At 36.1% G+C, this 19,059-nt stretch overlaps 1 protein-coding gene across 1 annotated transcript in view; it reads left to right on the forward strand.

Moving 5' to 3' along the window:
• The window catches only part of ADGRA3 (adhesion G protein-coupled receptor A3), a 57,759-nt gene that overhangs the window by 20,807 nt on the left and 17,893 nt on the right, over positions 1-19,059 (forward strand). The window contains exons 3-9 of the mRNA XM_080371456.1: positions 2,181-2,252; positions 3,642-3,713; positions 4,611-4,682; positions 6,271-6,431; positions 7,302-7,515; positions 8,970-9,134; positions 15,846-16,047. Coding sequence (XP_080227582.1) covers positions 2,181-2,252; positions 3,642-3,713; positions 4,611-4,682; positions 6,271-6,431; positions 7,302-7,515; positions 8,970-9,134; positions 15,846-16,047 — 958 coding nt within the window. The remainder of the gene's footprint in view (positions 1-2,180; positions 2,253-3,641; positions 3,714-4,610; positions 4,683-6,270; positions 6,432-7,301; positions 7,516-8,969; positions 9,135-15,845; positions 16,048-19,059) is intronic.

Consider the following 19,059-nt stretch of genomic DNA (forward strand, 5'->3'; position numbering starts at 1 on the left):
CCAGTCCGTTGGTTTAACCAAGTGTAATTTCTTCGTTGAGAAACTGTCTTAGATCCTGGAGTCCTGGCAGTTGCACCAGCCTGTATATCAACATCTTTTACTGTTTCTGAAGAGCTGCCAGACATGTCAGCGCTGTGTTAATTTTGAGATCTTTAAATATCTCTCAGTTTTCATCTGCTCATACTTTTTGGTAGATGAATTCATAGCTACTGCTTACTAATGACAGCTACTGGGAGGGGGGGAAACCCTAAGTAGAGACACCCCAACTGTTGTAGTTGCAGGTTGAGCAAATGCTAATACTTCAGGCATTCAGGGTGTTTTTTTTAGAATTATTTTAGTATGGCGGTTCATTAATGCTTTGCTGTCTTATCTACAAAATACAGAATATACATTGAATGAGTTTTATGAAAACATGAAAATTGTTGGCATTTCTTTTTAAAAATAATTTCTTAATTCTAGTGTAATTATCCTTCTGGAACCAGCATTAAGACCTACTAAGGGGAGGGAAAAAAGCAAAAAATTACAGGAAGAATAGACTAGTCAGTTTTTATCAACTAATCTGACAATGTATAAACAGGTTGTGGAAGTAATAAAACGCTTGCTTTTAATTTTAAAACTTTTTTTTTTCTTTCTACTGAAGCAGTGGATATAAGAAAGAGGTGTATCAGGGAGTATGCTTTTAAGTAATGAAATTAAAAATCACTGATAATCTAGGCTAGTGGATTTCCAAGGCATGTTGTCAAGGTTGTTCTCCCCGAGTGTTTTCCATAGGGAGATTCTCGGTGGGAGTTATATGATTTTAAACTGAAATTTAAAATACGAACAGTAAGTATCATTTTTCTTCCCTGTTCCAAAGACTGATGGTAAATAAGTGATGAATAACGTTGAGTATTCTCAGGTTTGTCGTGGTCTTGGTACTGTGTTTATAGCCTGCTGAAAGAGGCTTACAAACATTGCAGTTCTTCAGGCTTCTGAATACTTCTTTGGAAGTAGTTGGCAGTCCCTGCCACCATACAGGGCAAGAAAATAAAACTGGTAAGAGAAGCGTGTATGTGTCACAGTTTTACTTTAAATTTACCTTTCAGTACAGTAAATTAATTTTCGATATTTCAAGTATTTAAATTGAAGCATGATCCATGTGCCATGACACTGTTGCAGCAATACGAGTTCATCTGGCTGTAGGAAATGCTATTGTAAAATCTCGGGATGAATTTGTATTTTTGATCATGTATATCTGTGTGATGGTAAGTGTACTGTTCTTTCAGGCAGTATTATTAAAGTTGTGGTAGACTTAGGGATGTTTTTCCTACTCTTGCTTACTAAAACATTGCTTTTAATTGAAATTACTGAATTTCCTCTCAAATTCAGTATTTTCAGATATTGCCAAGGAGCGAGAAAATTTTTATTGTAGTAGTAAGTGCCTGCCTATGAAGTTTCGGATAGTAGTGTAGTAAAGATTTGGGATGAATAAGGAGGTAGAAATAATTTTTGCATTCATGCAGTCATAAAGTTTGTTCAGAAGTGTGTAGATGCTGCCAGATGCTTTCTGTGGCCTTTCAAATTAAGATGTATCTGCAAAACATCTCATGTTAGGAGTTAAGACTTCTTTATCGCTTGTACAATTAATAAAGCAGTTTAATGCAATAGTTACTTTACATTTCTCCTTATAATCTCCTGTTCTGGAAACTTAAGTTTTCAAAACCTGTGCTCTGAATTTTTTCACCAGCATTATTTGGGATTCTGGCTTTGCTTCTGTACTGCTAATGTTGGTGGAGACTTTCAGTGTTGTGTCTTTGGTGTATTTTTAGAATCTTGTTTTGTTGCTTTTGGTAGGACAGGAAAACACTGTGCCTAAATAGTATTGTACTGTGTAATGAGCAAATACTACACCTTGAGCAGCTGTAATCTATTTGGATAATGTGGCAAAGTGTCTTTGACTCTATACCTCTTCATGTGATAGGAACTGATAGAATATTTAAAGGAATACACATGCTGTTTCTATTCTTTCTAGTTAAAATAAGATTTTTCAAATTTTTAAAGATGCTATTTCTACTTTCTCTAACATATGTGGTACAGGGCTTTTGGACAGTTTTCAAACAAGCTGAGACAAGTCTATCTTCATGCATGTATATCTGTTTTAAAGGGTAGTTTGTGCTAAATGTCTTGATTTTTCTCCACAGGGACCTTAAGAACAACCTTATTAGTACTATAGATCCAGGAGCTTTTCTGGGACTTTCATCTCTGAAAAGACTGTAAGTAGTATATCTAGCTAGTCATTTTAAATAAACAAAAAAACCCCTGAAAGTAGAGTTAGTCTTAGCTTCTGGAAATTTAGACAGCAAGGCTATTATATATTAAAAGTTGAATACTTGTTGTCTAAATTTATACACACACACACATGTATTTATGTATGACACAAAGTCTGCTTTTAGTCTTATGACTGAAGAACATCCACTGCCTGTGGCTTGGCAGTCTCCCTTGTTCTTACTGACAGTCTGTTGTATTATTCCTCCCTCTTTGTATTTCAGTGGCTTGAAACATCACTGGATGAATGTTCGTTCAGGGCTTTGATGCCATGAAGTCATGTTTTGTTAAATGTTAAACTCCTCACAGTTTTGGTTTTTTTTTCCCCAAAGGTCTTACTGGAACAGAGAGTCCCTTGCTATTAATACTACACTGAAGTTACAGCACTGCTAATGCTGCTTTATTTATTGGAGGTTGTGCCAACATTCCCATTAACACGTTTTTTTGGCATTTATACCTTGGGTGTAAAAATTCTGTCCCAGATGAAATTTGACAAACAAGACCTCAGCATGATGGCCTCTCTTCAGAAAAATCTCTTCAGATTTTCAGAATATCTGGGGGAGCTTTTAGGTCTTAGTGATTTCAGTGCTACACACAGACAGGCAGACACACACCCAGCCTGCCCCCCCTCCCCCCCCTCCCCCCGCCTTTAGTCAGCATACAGCTTTCTTTACATTTTTGTAGTATGTTCATTTGTCACAGGTCAGATAATCTGGCTCACTTAAAAGGAAATTTTGGTGGTAATTTTTGACTTTTTTTTCCCAAATTTTCAAAGAAAAGCAAAACTTTTGAAAACCTTAAAAATAAAGCTGAAGGACCAAGTCTGGACCGTTACTACTCGCAAGCTTAATTTTTTGTTCCTTTAAGATTTTTGGCAATTCAATTTAATACCTATATTGTATAATATTTAAATCTTTATGTAAGTATAAATATAGAAGTGGTCCTACTTATGTACAATAAACACACTAGTATAGGTGTCTCTGGCACATCAAAAAATTGAGCGATGTAACGAATATGATGAATATACTGTACAAATGTGAAATAATGTACTTTGTAGTGATGTAAGCTAATCCTTTTCTAAGGGGATTTAGTGGTAAGGCTGGGTTCATTTAACAGTGTATGGGCAAACTATTATTGCTTTGGAAATGGAATGAGGGTGGTGTGTGTGTGTGTATGCCATTATAGCAGTACTTGTTGGGTTTCTTGAAAAAAACCTAAGCGTATATATGATGCAAACTGTTACTCATTAATTTTAGTTTAAATACTTCTGTTTGCAGGCTGTATATCATTTGGTAATAAACCAATTTACTCCAATTTTTGCTTTTTCCTATTTATAGAGACTTAACTAATAACAGAATAGGCTGCCTGAATGCAGATATATTTAGAGGACTTGTAAATCTGATTAGATTGTAAGTATAATTTGTTGTATATAATTTCACTTCTTAAGTTTTAGTTTTATGTAACATTCTTTGTTTCAGTGGGAGTGCTTTAAGTATGCACTTGGAAAAACATGCAATGTGGCTGTGATTGTGGTTTGTTACTTGGTAGCAAGCTTAAAAATAAAGGGCAGTGGGGGCAGCCAAAGGCATGCTACTCAGTGCTCTGTCTGCTTAGTAGTGATTTTCCAGGTTCTTAAAGGTATAGCGAGGGGGATGATGACTAGCGGACTGTACAAATTAGCTTTCCTAGAAAAATATTTTACAGTTATGGAATCTTAATATCTATGCCATCTACCGTAGTGTCAGTGTGGTTGTGTTTTGCTGGCTTTCTTGCATGTTTTGTAGTTTGTAATTTACTTTAAGAAAATAACATACAAGATTATGGAATGTTTCTTTGCCCTGGTCATTAGCTTCTTATGCAGTGCTTTCACTGATACAGGGAAAGTGGGATGTATAATATTTTAAAAAACCATTCTGCTAGATCTAACGTGCTTCTTTTTAGGATGTTAGTATCAACACATCAATTCACTGTGAACAGCAAAGTTAATGTTAAACTTAATGAAATTTATGCTCGGCGTGTGCTAGTTGTTGCTTTAAATACAAAAGAAAGTATTTACTTTCAATCCTTATTCCCAGTCTTAAAATTATTCAGAAGTATGGGGCATGCTTTATTTTGGAATTCTTGATTCTTGTAAATCGGGTCTATCAGACCTGATTATTATTCTTAGTCTGGTGAACTATGACACAGCGTCATAATAGTATCTTGGAGGTTTTAAAATAATGTTATCTTGAAAAGGGAATTTTTTTTATAATGCAAATGTCAGTTGCTTGAGCATGAGTTCAAAACGTAATGCTTTTATTTCTTAGGAATCTTTCTGGAAATCTGTTTTCTACACTTACACGGGGAACATTTGATCATCTAGGTTCGCTAAAGTCTCTGTAAGTACTTATTGTATCTAATCTTAATTTGTGTAGTTATTTTTGTTCCTAAAAAACATTTTATGTATGCTTGCTTGTACTGTGGTTTTGCATTTTTACTTTTAAATGTCATAAGAATGGTTTCTTTGTCTGAATAAGTACATGGGAAATGTATGTACAGAAATTTAGTGTTCATACAACTTCCTTCAAAAGATGCTTGGTATTGGTTACATAGTTCCGAGAGAACAAATCTATACTGGTATCTGGGCTTCAGAAAGTTCTATTCTGTATGCATAATTTATTACTTTTATTAAACGATTAGTGCTTTACACCTTTTTTAACAAAGGGAACAAAGACTTTTAAGGAAGATCTTAGTCCTTGAAGAGCAGTATTAGTTCTGTTACACACATCAGTGAGTACATCACAACCTCATGGTATTTTTCTCTCCTTAAATTGCATAAGAGCTGTAATCCTGTGTAAAGAAGAAAGTAAATGAAAAAGAGTATCGGTGCTGATGAATAGCTTGCATTTTTCCCTGGTAGTCATGACAGCTGGCTCACTGTACTGGGACTTTCTGAAAAGGTCTGACTTCTGGCTTTGATGCTGAGTTAATTTCTTGTTTATAAAGTCAAACGCTTGTTTCCCTTCTGCAGCTTCTTTTAGTTGTTCACATTATTCCTGATACTTTAATTGTGCACTTGAAGTTTGCTATCCAAGAACATCACAGATCTGACAAAAGAACGTGGATATAACCATTGCTATTAAAAATGTGTGTCTGGAGGATTTCCTGTGAACAAAGACCAAATGGAGTTTCACAGGAGTGTTGATTTAGTGTTTGAAGTGTTCTGCCTGTGATGTTGTGTTACCCTCTAGACATTTGCAAAAAGAAAAAAAAATGTTTTCACTAAAGGTAAAATACAGTGTAAACACAGCAATATGTTTTGATACATTTTTAACTGTTTCTAAACAGATAAAATATTTATGGTCTGTTTCAGTTTAGCTTACAACAGTCACCTGTGGGGGGATTTGGTATGTCTTTTAGTAGAAAGTATTAAATTATACAGAGAAGACTTTATGAATCAGTGAAAAGCCTTATGTGATTTTCGTATAAAGTAGAATAAAAATATCATTTAATTTGTGTGAATAGTGGGTCTGAAAAGAGAAAGGGGTGGGAGTCTATTTTTATATTTCTATTGATTTTTCTGTTAAAGCATTTGATTGCTAAAATGAAGCAGTCAGGTGTGTTCTTAAGTTATGGTGATGCATATTCAAGTATTTCCTTGTTATTGCTGACTTAAATTATGCGAATTCCTTCCATGAAAGAAATTACTAGAAATTTTTTCATGCATGGGTATTAGATGTTCCTCGTGTTTATGGAGAGGATTCCTTTTCTTGGGGACCGTGTACTTTTGTTCTTAGAGCACAGTTTACAGAGGATTAGATTATCTTCCAGTATGTAGGGGTAGGCAGCTCCACTGTATTTCAGGGTTTGACTGCTTGTTGTCTGTGTATTTGTGACAAAGAAGGGCACTGCATAGCTGTTGATGTCAAGTTTTCATACCTTCAAGTGTTGCGTTTTGTCACACTGCATACCTGGTTTGTGTTGCAGAGAATTTCAGACTGATTATCTTCTTTGCGATTGCAACATACTGTGGATGCATCAGTGGTTAAAAGAAAGAAATATAACTGTACGTGAAACTAAATGTGCCTATCCCAAGTCACTTCAGTCGCAGACAGTGACGGGTGTTAAGCAGGAGCTTCTAACCTGCGGTAAGCACTCTTCACAACTGACACTTGTTTTCTAATGCATTCCAGATTCTGTTAATATTAATGAACAGACTTTTTTGCTTTGTTTTGTTTCCCTGAAATTCAGCACTTGTATGATAGTGGTAATAGTGATTCTTTTTCAAAGGCTGATCTTTAGTTGCAATTCAATGGTGTTTGCCTTTGGAAAGAAATGATAAGTTGATGACTGTGGATGTCAGTCTGTAGAAACTAAGGATCAGTAGCATGCTCTGGACATAAACTCCTTTTTCCTGCTAATCCATGTTTTTCAGGGATTTTTACCTCAACTTCACAAGATGAATCAGAAACTGGTAATTGTTTCCAAAGTCTAGCTATTCATAGTCTTGCAAATGATTCCAAGCCCAAATTTCTGAAGTTAAAAGGTCTTCATTTTGTGACTGAACTCTCCTACATGGCGATTCTGTTGCTGATTAGTCTTCTTGTGACGAAACCACGACCAACTTGCTTAACAACTTCGTTGTATTAGAGTTACTCTGTCAAAATAATAAAACATAAGTAGTTGTGATTTCAAAATCTTAATAGTGAGAAATTGTGAAGAAGTGAAATGCATAAATATATTTTTCATTCAAGCTCATGTTTTTCACTCTTTTGGATGTGGGCTAGCAAAATATTTTTGAAATGTATTACATTAAAGGAATACACATCGTAAAAAATAATATGAGAATTTGTGTTTTTCAATACCTGATGCATTAAATGTAGTTTTTGTATGAATCTTGCAAGATGCAGCTTACAGGGATGTGATACTAATAACTGATAGTATATTTTTGTACTCTTTTTGAAAATCATGTATGTAACAGATCCTTGCTATTAATTGTGCTTTTGTTTGAATTCTAGAACCGCCACTTGAATTACCATCTTTCTATATGACTCCATCTCAGCGTCAGGTTGTCTTTGAAGGAGATAGTCTACCCTTCCAATGTATGGCTTCATATATTGATCAAGACATGCAAGTCTTGTGGTATCAGGATGGAAAGATAGTGGAAACTGATGAGTCCCAGGGTATTTTTGTTGAAAAAAACATGATCCATAACTGCTCACTGATTGCAAGGTGAATCCATGAAGAGAAAATGTGTTTCCCACTCCTTATTTTCTTCTCTGATTTCACGACTATTTCCATAACCAGTAAGGCCCTCAATGTCCTTGCTGAGTGGACATATATAGACAGAAACATCCCAAGCAGGGAAGTAATCTGTAACTTGACACATGTCTTAAATTACCTGTGTTTGGTCACTGTCAGTGTCAGGTGTGAGAAGGGAGTTCTAGAGATTTGATTAATGAAAGCTACCTGCTTAAAACGGGATTTGTTAGAGCAGGTTGCCCAAGACTGTTGCAGTTGGATTTTAATTATCTCCCAAAGATTACCTGATGCAGTTCATGTAAAATATGTTTGTGGCAGGATACATTTGTTTTCTTGAAACATTAAAATTATGAAAACAAGGCATTTAAGTGAACTACTCATAGATTCTTTCCTCTTCCTTTTGAGCATACCACAGATGGTAATACTGAAGTTCTGCAGCAGAGATCTATAAGTATAATCTATACTGCCTGCAGCAGATTTTTGACTCATTCAACATCTACTGCTTAAATATCCTGTAATTGTATTAGTAAATTAGGCCTTCTAACTTAATCACAAATTAGCATTTGGGAAACTATTTTAGTTTAGCCTTTCTAGAACAACTATACAGATTTTGCGTTGAAGAGCAATGGTAACGCCTGGGGAATTTGGACTTCTTGCCTCTGCTTTCTGAAGTCAAGGAACTTTTTTCCAATGGGTGTTCTTTTTCCTTCTTACCTTGTCAAAATCGAGAGCTAGAAGGCTAGTAAATTATTTCTCTCGTGTTTATGAGCTGTAATCCTGTGTAAAGAAGAAAGTAAATGAAAAAGAGTATCGGTGCTGATGAATAGCTTGCATTTTTCCCTGGTAGTCATGACAGCTGGCTCACTGTACTGGGACTTTCTGAAAAGGTCTGACTTCTGGCTTTGATGCTGAGTTAATTTCTTGTTTATAAAGTCAAACGCTTGTTTCCCTTCTGCAGCTTCTTTTAGTTGTTCACATTATTCCTGATACTTTAATTGTGCACTTGAAGTTTGCTATCCAAGAACATCACAGATCTGACAAAAGAACGTGGATATAACCATTGCTATTAAAAATGTGTGTCTGGAGGATTTCCTGTGAACAAAGACCAAATGGAGTTTCACAGGAGTGTTGATTTAGTGTTTGAAGTGTTCTGCCTGTGATGTTGTGTTACCCTCTAGACATTTGCAAAAAGAAAAATATTTCTTTTTGTACACGTGAAAATTTAGTGAAAAATTATTTTCCCTGTAAGTAAATTACAGTACATTGATTCATAGATAGTTCTAGTTTTGTAAGATCACTCACAGTTGAATGTAGTTGGTTGTTTCTTCCGTTGACTTTCTGTATTTTATTAATCTTTTGGTAAAAGTTAATCTAAAATTTATTGCAAGAAGGACTGTCAGGTTTTGTTTGTTTTATCTTCCCAGTGCACTGACAATCTCAAACATTCAGGCTGGCTCCACAGGAAACTGGGGCTGCCATGTACAAACCAGACGTGGGAATAACACAAGGACAGTAGACATTGTGGTGTTAGAAAGTTCTGCACAGTACTGCCCTCCAGAGAGGGTGGTGAACAATAAAGGTGATTTCAGGTTGGTAACCTCAGTTATTTTTCAGAGAAAAGCCCATTTAGTTCTGTTTTTAACTAAGGTATTATGCTTTAAAGGCACTTATGTGGATGTTTATTTGTAAATGATGTGTAATATATTTTTAACTGTTCTAAATTAGTATGTGTTGAAAGAAGGGAACACAGCTATGCTATGGAATGTTGAACTTCGAGCCTGTTAACTCATGTCTTTGGAAGAGATGAAAATTAAGCCATGATATTTGAAGTGTATAAATGAAATTACTGGAATAGAGTAAAACTTCTAGATGATCTGTGAGTTAAGAGTTGGGCCACATGCTGACAGTTGGGATTTCCCCCCATTTATCATTCTGTTTTTAGAACCCTCCTGCTTCTATACAACAAAATCACTATATAAGAAATAGTAATATGGGTTTGGTTTTTTTCCCCTGTGAGTAACAGAGTAAATAATATGAATGGTGCTTCCTTTTAATGATTGTTGGGACTGTAGTGGCAGCTCTGATGTTCCAATGTGTTGAGTATTGCAGAGTATTTTATCTCTTGTTCTTAACTCTTCACCTGTTTTCCCTCTTCTGATCTTTCTGCTGCTGGTCACTGTAACAACACATTACTCCTGGAGGTGCCAGCTGTAACAGATAGCTTCTGTATAGATGTATGTAAGGTAATTCCCTTTATAACTACTCTGTGTTGTACCTCCCTGCAGTAGCTCCTACTGAGAATTAGTGTATGTCATAGTGTATGTTATCACTATGGTTTGTAGGGTTTCTTAATGTCGTAGTAACTGCTTTTCCCACTCATTTATTTTCACTTGTGCTGCTTGGCTATGTTGATCTGCTTGATCTTTTGTTGACATTTATAAACTTTTCTTCCTTTCCCTGTGTACGTTAGAGTTCTTTAAAGTCATCTTTCTATATGGCTAATCTAAGACCATAAATCTTTTATTTTAAGAAATGAGAAGTAAGTTAAAGCATGTTGCTGAGACATAGTTTTTGGAGGGAGAGAAGACAAGCTTTCAAGTGCAGAAGGCCTTCTCCAGTTGTAGCAAAAAATTCAGGTGAAGTCCTGGCTGGGAGCATTTGTTCTGAGTTCATCTTTATGTTCATCAGTTGGACAATTTGAGAGGGAAGGTAGCTGGGTATGAGGAACTATTAGTAAGGGAAATAGTGTTAAGATCACTGGCTGTACAGAGGCAATTTGGAACTACTGAAGAGCTTCGCTTTCACATTGTAAGGAATCATTTATGTAATAAACTTTGTACATATCCTCTTTTTAAACCATGGTGGTTTCAACTACAGGGATGAGCATTACATTAGAGAATGAGAACTTCCTGTTTAAGGTAAAAGGTGAAGAAAGTCAAACAGATGCATGCTGTATTTGTCAAAGAACACACCTATTTAAATCACTTACGCATTTTTTTATGATACAAGTGTGAATCGTTCTTTGATATGCCAATAGATGTGAAAACAGATGGTAAAGACTTATTTCTGAGTGTTTTCCATTAAATTAACCTGTGCTGTTCAGTGACTGTTCAGTGTAATAGGATTTACCCCCTCTGGAATTCGGTAGAAAGAAACAAGATTTCAGGAAATGTTCAGCTTACCAGAAAGTTTACTGTCTGTAAGTTTACTATAACAGACTTCCATTTGTAGTTTAGGTAGAGTAATAATAAAGAGCAATTTTTCAACTTTGAGACCATATGGAAATAAGGCTTTCACTGGTGAGAAAATTGTTCTGAGCAGATGGCTGTAAATGATCATAGGTGAATTTAATTTTATAGTTGTTTTTTTTAGTTGGAACTGGTTAGTCATTTTAGCTTGGAAGCTGTTTCAAAACTGGCATCTAGATTTTTATCCCTTCAGAGATGGGATAGCAAAGTGTAGCGGAAGATGTTTATCTTCAGTGTCTTTGGCTCAGTAATAATAATTTAGCATGAGTTTATAAAGATTAGGCAAAAAATGTTTTCATCATGGAATATTTTTTTTAAAATTTAGATATTTTAAGTCTTACTCAGACATATTCAGATGTCACTGAATATGTTACAGTCCATGATTAAATTGAAAATAACAGTTTGCATGTTAAAATGTAACCTAATGCGTCTGCTGCAGTAAATCATTCAACTGTTATGTTTTGAATAATTTTTTGATGGTAGTTGATAGAATTCTTTCTTAAATTAAGAATTATCCTTTTGAAAACTTACTGTCTGTGTGTAATTAATCTTAAAATTTTAATTGTCATGCTGAATTTAGAGAATTACTAAGATGTAATAAGAAAAAAATATTAGACTACCTGTAAGTTAATGAAATTATGATATAAAAACTCATTGAAACTGAAAGTTGTGGTTGGTTTAAAGAAATGAATGCTTTCAAAACAGAATTAATATGTATGAGGGAAAGGATTCTTTTATAATGTCATGGTCTGGCGTGTTTTTTTCCTGAAATGAAATTGCAGTACTTAAATGTAAATGAACCATCTTTTCCCCCACAGCTGTCTGCTCTCATGTATATGTGATAAATTTTGAGCACCTAATTATAAACGGTGATGAAATAGAGTGTTAATACAGTTCAGATTCGCACTTCTGCTAGCAGCTGGCTAAACTGTGAAAGATATTCAAGCTTAGGCTCACAAGAAATTAGAGTGCAGCCAAACTTATGTAGCTTTTGTTTGCATTATGAGAATTTCATGTCATTAGTCACCTTTTGAGCCCTGCTGAGGGCTTGTCCTCTCTGGCTTCAAGGAAAGTGGAGAATGTCTCATCAGCTTACCTCGTACAGGTATTGGGAGGGAACAGTTCATGACTGAATATGGTCCAGGGCAACATCCACAAAAATGGGGAAGAAGGGAAGTGTAGTTCCAGCTGGAATCAGTTCCCTTATCTCATCCACCACTGGGCTGCAAAGAAGCACGTACCTGCACAAGGAGAGGAAAGGAAAGAGGATAAGGGACACTGTTCCCCATGACGCACTGCTAAGTGACACTGCACATTTGTGGGGTTTTTGTGTATGTGCGATTATGGTAGAAATTTGGGAGTTTTGAACTGCCAACCTTCTGTATTCAGTTTAATGGAAAGCTTTCTAAAACATTAGACTAATAATTTATTTGTTTTATTAGTAAAATGGTTCTGTAGACATGTAAATTTGTTACAAAGATAGCGCAGACTATATGACGGTCTGGCATTGCTAATGTTCTTTTGAGAGGATCGTGGTAAATGATGATAAAATGTTGTGTAGGGAGATGAATGAAAACTAAATGCAGTAGGAATAAAAGGACAATAACAAAAGGGAAAGAGATGGATAAAAAATAGGGGAAATAGGGAGAAGAACAGAGAGAGAAGGCAAACAATCTTGTGATAATCTAATAACCTTTGAATTCATGTTAAACGCTGAATCTCACATTTTTCCATTTGATGGCTACAGAGGTCCCAGAAGATACATACAACTTAGAAATTATACTTGCTCGAAAGTATAGTAATGAAAGCCCTCCTGAAAAACTTGTTTTTCATTTGAGTCCTAGTGTTTCACTCTGGTTTCTCTTTTTCTGATTCTTTAGGTGTGAATAGTGAGGAAAGCACTATGCTATTTTTCAGTGAAAATATTTGTCTTGGAGGTTGTGTCATACAACATCTGTCAGGGCTGTAAGGTGAAACATTTGGTCAAAACGGAGCCAGCCACACTTTAACTTAAAATGCTATGGGAAAAATACAACTTTAAAGAAAACTGAAAGGGATATCGGTTTCTGTCTTAACAGACAAAGTGGCGTCTTCTACGGAAACAGATAGCCCTTTCAAAGTGGCGTCTTCTATGTGGAAACTTAACACAAAAATTTCAGTGTTGATGGAACTGTTTTGGAAATGATGTTTTGGCAGTCCAGTGTCAGCGTTTCTGGAAACCTGACTGCTTCTGGGAGCTGAGGTTTGGGTGTGTTAAGCAAGGTATTTGTGCACCTGTGTGTCTTCTAACAGCCGTGCCAGATTAGTTGTCGTCCTCAGCTGCCTGTTTTCTTTTTGGCTTTGTTCTATGAAGAGAACGTTATGTATCCATAAGGAGTGGGAGCACAGAAGTAGCTCATCTTTGTACTTGTCTTTCCAGTCTGTGTTGATCAGACTTCATTTTAATTTGTCCATACAGAAATTTCAGAGACTTAGATAACTTTGTCCTGGTTTCAGCTGGGATGAAATTAACTTTCTTTTTAGTAGCTAGTACAGTGCTGTGTGTTGACTCTGATATGAGAACATGTTACTGTATCCCCTTTCCCATCCTTTCTTCCCAGTGGATCTGTAACTTGCTCTGTCCATGATCAGAGTGGCCAGACATGACCCAAAGTGATGCTTTTGTTAGCTTGCTCAGGTGCAGGTGATGCTGCGCCAAGGTTGCAATTCACAAAGACTGTTAACGGTTTTTCTAAGCAAGATTTCCGTCCTTTCTGCTGGCTTTTCTTCTGTATGGGGAAAAAAGATGGTAAATAACTTACCATTGCAGAACCTGTACTTGTTGTTAGAATTAATTCACATTCTCTAAAATACCTATATATAATTCCTGGCATTTAAAAACTGCTGATCTTTTTTTTTTTTAATCTTTCTTTTAACCTCCATCATTGCCATCAATTCTGGTATAGTTTTCCTTTCTGATAAAGGTTGAATGGTGACACTTCTGTTAATTTCTTGAAGTGGCTGCTGAGGCTCTGATACTTGCTAGGCTGAGTGAAGCTCTGCTACAATACCCAAATAATCTTCTGTCTCTTCTAGTATTCAGATACTATGGTGATAGTCATAATAATAAGTCTCCTTTTTGTAACTAAGTGATGTCACTACAATATGGAGAACTGATTTGTAATGCCAAAGCTGTTATAAAAGGTAGTAAAACTTAAGCCTTTGTTTTCTTTTTTGGTTTGTTGTAATTATTGTTTAATCTTTTGTGTAAGATTCCTTAGTGACTTTGAATTCTTTTATGGTTGTTGCTATGACCTGTGCATTTTAGGAGTGCTAGCAGCAGTTATCTTCAGGTTGCTTGTTGCCCAGATGGCCTGGAGTGAGAGTCTTTCTTAAACCATTACTGAACATGCAGAAATTGTTCTGCGGGAGCTGATTAGGAATAAATAGGAAATTGAGATAGAGAAGACTTACGGTATACCCCAAAAGATTAATCTCTTGCATTATTTAATATAATTGAGAAGTATAGCCTTTTGCTTTGGTGCATCCCTGGAGTTATTCTCTTCTTTGAGAAAGAACTGTGATAAATCCCATCTTCAGTAAGATAAGTTACTTAACTGATGAATAAGGAAGGAATATTAAGCTGACTTGTTCTGTTTCTCTGTTTTAACAAGTTTACTTCCATTTTAGTTTCCTGAAATAAAACATACTTCAAGGTATTTACTTCATCCTCCTGAAAACATGGAAATATATATGTATATAATTCTTTTTCCCAAATATAGATATGTTCTGAGAGTTTCTTCATTTACATGATAGTAGCAAATAAATGGCCATTTACTGAACTGCAGTCCAGGTATAAGAGCAACCTTTAAATTACAGTGTAACATAATTTTTTGTTTAACCATTTCAATTCTTGGAGATGGCTGCTTTGTGCAAGGCCCTTTGAAAGACTTAAAACTGAAGAAAAGTATGTTAGCCCTTAAGACTGTTCAAGGAGCTTGACTTAATAATGGTGCAGGCAGCCTGGGATGATCAGATGAAGCTCTGTTGCTCTCAGTTCTAGTTAAACCTTCTGTGTTGGGTTGTTGGATTTGAAATACTTAGTATTCTGCAATTTCAGTATATATGCTTTCTGCTTTTAAACTTGGAAGTAGTAGTGTTCTGAATGATAAAATACTGCTTACAGATACCTTAACGGGGGAGAGGGTCAGAAGCGGGGGCAGGCAGACTAGCTGGCATTCCTTGTCCCTGTCCTTCTCTCTTCTCAGCATTGCAGTTTAATTCAGATGTGGTTTCCTTCTATTCTTTTGTTTCCTTTGAATCAATTCTGATGTCATGAGTGATCAGTGCACTAAAGGTGTATTGCAATTTAATTTTTTGTATTTATCCTTTCTTTCATTTTTATCTGTATATTTTTATGTAGATAAAATATGCAGTAAAATTACAGAGGAGAAAGTTGAGAGAATCTGAGAAGTCTTTCTTAAGAAGTGCTTAGTTCCATGTACCTTGAGTGAAAGGAATTGTTTTCTACTTTCTTAACATTATGAACACTTTATTTTCCCTCTAATATCTATTTGGTGTTATGTTCAGTTGCAAAATTGGTCCAAATGGTTGTACTACTGCTGCGTATGAATATAGTAATCTGTTCATATCTGCAGTTTAGTATTGGTATGAATGCAGTCATTTGAAAGTTACATTGATGCATGTGAATAGGACAAGCAGAAAGCGTGCAGGGCTTTCTACAACTGGTTTTATAGTGTTAATATGGAATTTTTCATTAAATGGGCAAGTATTTTTTTTAAAAAAAAGTATTTTTAGTAATTTTATAGGCACCTTTTTCTCTCCACGTGCATACCATTAGAACTCATTCTGTTAATAGTACAGAAATATGAACAGCTTGAAAATACTGAAGGCGAGCCAAGGTGGCCCTTTAAATAGTTTATAGAGATGCTTAGGTTTGAGTATCTCTTTATTTCATGTTGTAGTGCTTAATCCTTTTATTTACTTGTCATGTAAATTTGTCTGATTTTTTTTTTTTTTTTTTTTTTTTTTTTTTTGCTTTTGACTCCCCAGGTGGCCTAGAACATTGGCAGGCATCACAGCATACCTGCTGTGTACACGTTATTCTGCTGGCAGTGGGATATATCCTGGCAACTCACAAGATGAGCGAAGAGCCTGGCGCAGATGTGACAGGGGAGGGTACTGGGCTGAAGAGGACTACTCCAGGTGCCAGTATGCAAATGATGTGACTCGAGTTCTTTATATGTTCAATCAGGTAATCTGTGCGTTTCTATAACATCAGATTCTTTAATGAAAATACAAACTCAAAAGTCTGTTTTCCTTTTTTAAGCTGGTAATACTGGTGGTCTAGATGAATGATGATGAACACATGCCTCTGAGTACAGCACTAGAACTTGTAGGTTTATGTTGAGTTTGGTTTAATACCTGTTTTGAGTGCCCCTAGACTGAAAGTGTACTTGTGTAAAGCATAAGAGAACGGTACTTGTCATGATTGTTTTGTCAACTGGATGTCCTGTCCTGCCCACATGCCATAAAGAAACAAGGCTGGCTGAAGTTGTCATGGAGAAGAGCTATTTTAATTATAATAATAAAGAGTAGTCAAACTCTGTTCTGTCTCTGTTGCTGTAAACTTCTAATAGGCTCAGTGTGGCCGATGACAGTTAACTACAGTGAAAGCAGTGAGTATTAACTAGGTTTCTCTGGTCTGGTAATACTCACCAGGATACAAGAGAATATTCTAGATTTTAAACGTAGCTATGAAATGAAATTTTTCAGTTCCAAACTTTGTTTGAGGCTTATCTCTAATGCACAATTTCATGAACACTGTTCTGCAGCAATATACCCATGCACTAATGTACCCGTACTTGTATGTATAGGCACTGTATTGTAAAATAATCCATAAAGCTTTTAACCTCTGGCTTGAGCTTCATGTTTTCCAGTGCATACTGTCAGATCACTAGCATCAATGCAACAGGTGAAACTGTGGAGAGATATGAGAATGTGTTTTGGGTGTTTGTGTTTGCTGGGGTTTTGTTGTTGTTTGGTTTTGGTTTGTTTTTTTTATACAGCTATGCCACTTGAGTTGATGATGTTAGTAGCACCACCCATGTTTAACATAATAGAGAAGGATTGCTGCGTGTTACGTGTGTTCGAAGTGTTTCAGTGTGTGAGCTCACATTCTTTTATAGAAAACTTCACAATGTTTTTCAGGAACACCACAGGCCCTAACTGGGGCAATCATGATCTAAACTGAAATTTGTCCTTTGGATATGACTGATTTATCCATATAGTGAAGCCTTGACATTCAGTGGCTTGGGCTAAATCTAGTTTGAGGCAAAAACGTTGAACTGCCTTATTGTATAGACGGGTTGTTGCTGACTTGCTCGCTCTGTGTTCAATTACTTCTTATTTCAGACATAGCTTTTTGTCTTCCTGAAGGGTGAGAGGGAGAGAAAGGGAAAGGACTGCCAGTTCTGGTCCAAGATAAACTTAGGGGTTGAAATAACTATTTGTGCTCTACTGTTCACATTCCTAGGACTAGAGGGGCATGCCACGGCTTGGTCACAAGGAACATGTTTGAGGGCTGAAATGGAGGGTGGTGGTGCTTAATGACTTGTTGACAAGTGAGAGCTGATGCTGGGGATCCCTTTGTTGTCCCTTTATGGGACCCAGCAAGGTTGAGTGTTCGCTTATTGAAAGTTTTGATGCTGCTAGCTTGCCTTTTCACTTGGGAATTCACGTTTTCCTGCAAGGCCTGTAACAGTTCAGTGCTACTCCTGCCTGTGTACTGTAGCCCAGCTTCAGAACTGCAGCTGCTCAAAAGCATAGATTATTCAGCCTGTTATAATTGCTTTTGGTTTGCCAGCATTTACAGGTGGTGTAAGAATGCAACCAACTTTGTGTTAGGAGGTTTAAAATGGAAGGGTCAGATTGGTATCTTCAGAAAAGCGGAAGTACAATTTCCATGTGTGAAGTAGATAATGTCCTAACCTGCTTAAAAATCCATGTGCACAGGTATGCTACACTGAAAAAGAGGTTTCTTTTTTTATTTTTTCAAGGGAGAAGTGGCATGTTTTGGTTTCAGAAGTTATTTTTACTTATTAGAGCCTTCCTCTTTTTACCGTGTAGTAGGTCTGGAATTCTTAACAGTATTCTGCACAGAAATTTATCGTCTCAGAGTCTAACATTAAATGTAATATTATAAGCATCCTTAGATCCTTTGAGCATTAGAACACTGCCAAGCAATTTAAATCAAGTAGAGGTCTAAGTTTAAAATAGTGAAGCCTTTGTAACATTTATACAACAGCATTTATATTTCACTGTTCTTGTTTGTGTATCACATAGGTGAAAGTAATGTTTGAAGAACGAGTTCAAAGAAATTATACAGAACAACTGAATTTGAAAGTTGACTTTGTTCAGTGTGTGTTATGACTTTGAACTTTATTTACACTACAAATGCATGACTTCTAGTGTTTTGGAAAAAAAAATCTTACATTAATTGAGGTCAAAACATTGTACAAGTGCTAAGACTAGCAGGGACAAATACATAGTTGTGCTTTGTGGCAGATTGCAATTTCAGTAGGGCAGACTAGATATCTGTACACCCAAAAACAGAGATACAGAACATCTCTAGTTTGGATTATGGATAAAGAGCATCTATACATGAGCTGATAACATTTGCACAGCTTTCCACTGTACTATATGAAATTTTTTGGGTTTGGTCCCTGCTGGCTTAGGCATGTTGATGTGGCGTACTGTTTAGTGAAGGATTTTCCAGCATGGTGCTTGTTTCAGAAATGAAGTAATGAGCTTTGTCATAGAGAGGATCTATCTTGTTGGGGTGATTGCGGGCTTTTTGTGGGTGTTCCATTCCAAATGCTTCCTGTAATTACAGAATCAAGAGTAAATGCTACAGCAGTGGTGTGTCTGAATTTCTTTTGGCTTCTCTTGCTATAAAATGCTATATTTTAGGAGTTTTGTGTTGTCATGCCTAGGCTCTGGTGAAAAGGAAAATAAGCGTTTGACAGTACTTTTTTAATTTTCTTTTTTCCTTCCTTTCTTGGTAGAATGCCTCTTTCCTAGGACAATCCAGTTTCTGGCAGCAGGTACAAATGCTGGTTCACTGGCTTGTAGGAAATGGTTTTGCTAACAGATAGGGTTGTGGTCCCAGGCTACTTAAAACACTGTGATCCCTGTGGGAATTGCTATCCTCTTTGGGAAAACACTTACTTATTAATTGCTAAAGTGTTAGCTCTGTCTTGTACTT

This window comes from Falco punctatus (genome assembly GCF_963210335.1).
Source record: "Falco punctatus genome assembly, chromosome: 1".
Lineage (NCBI taxonomy): Eukaryota > Metazoa > Chordata > Aves > Falconiformes > Falconidae > Falco > Falco punctatus.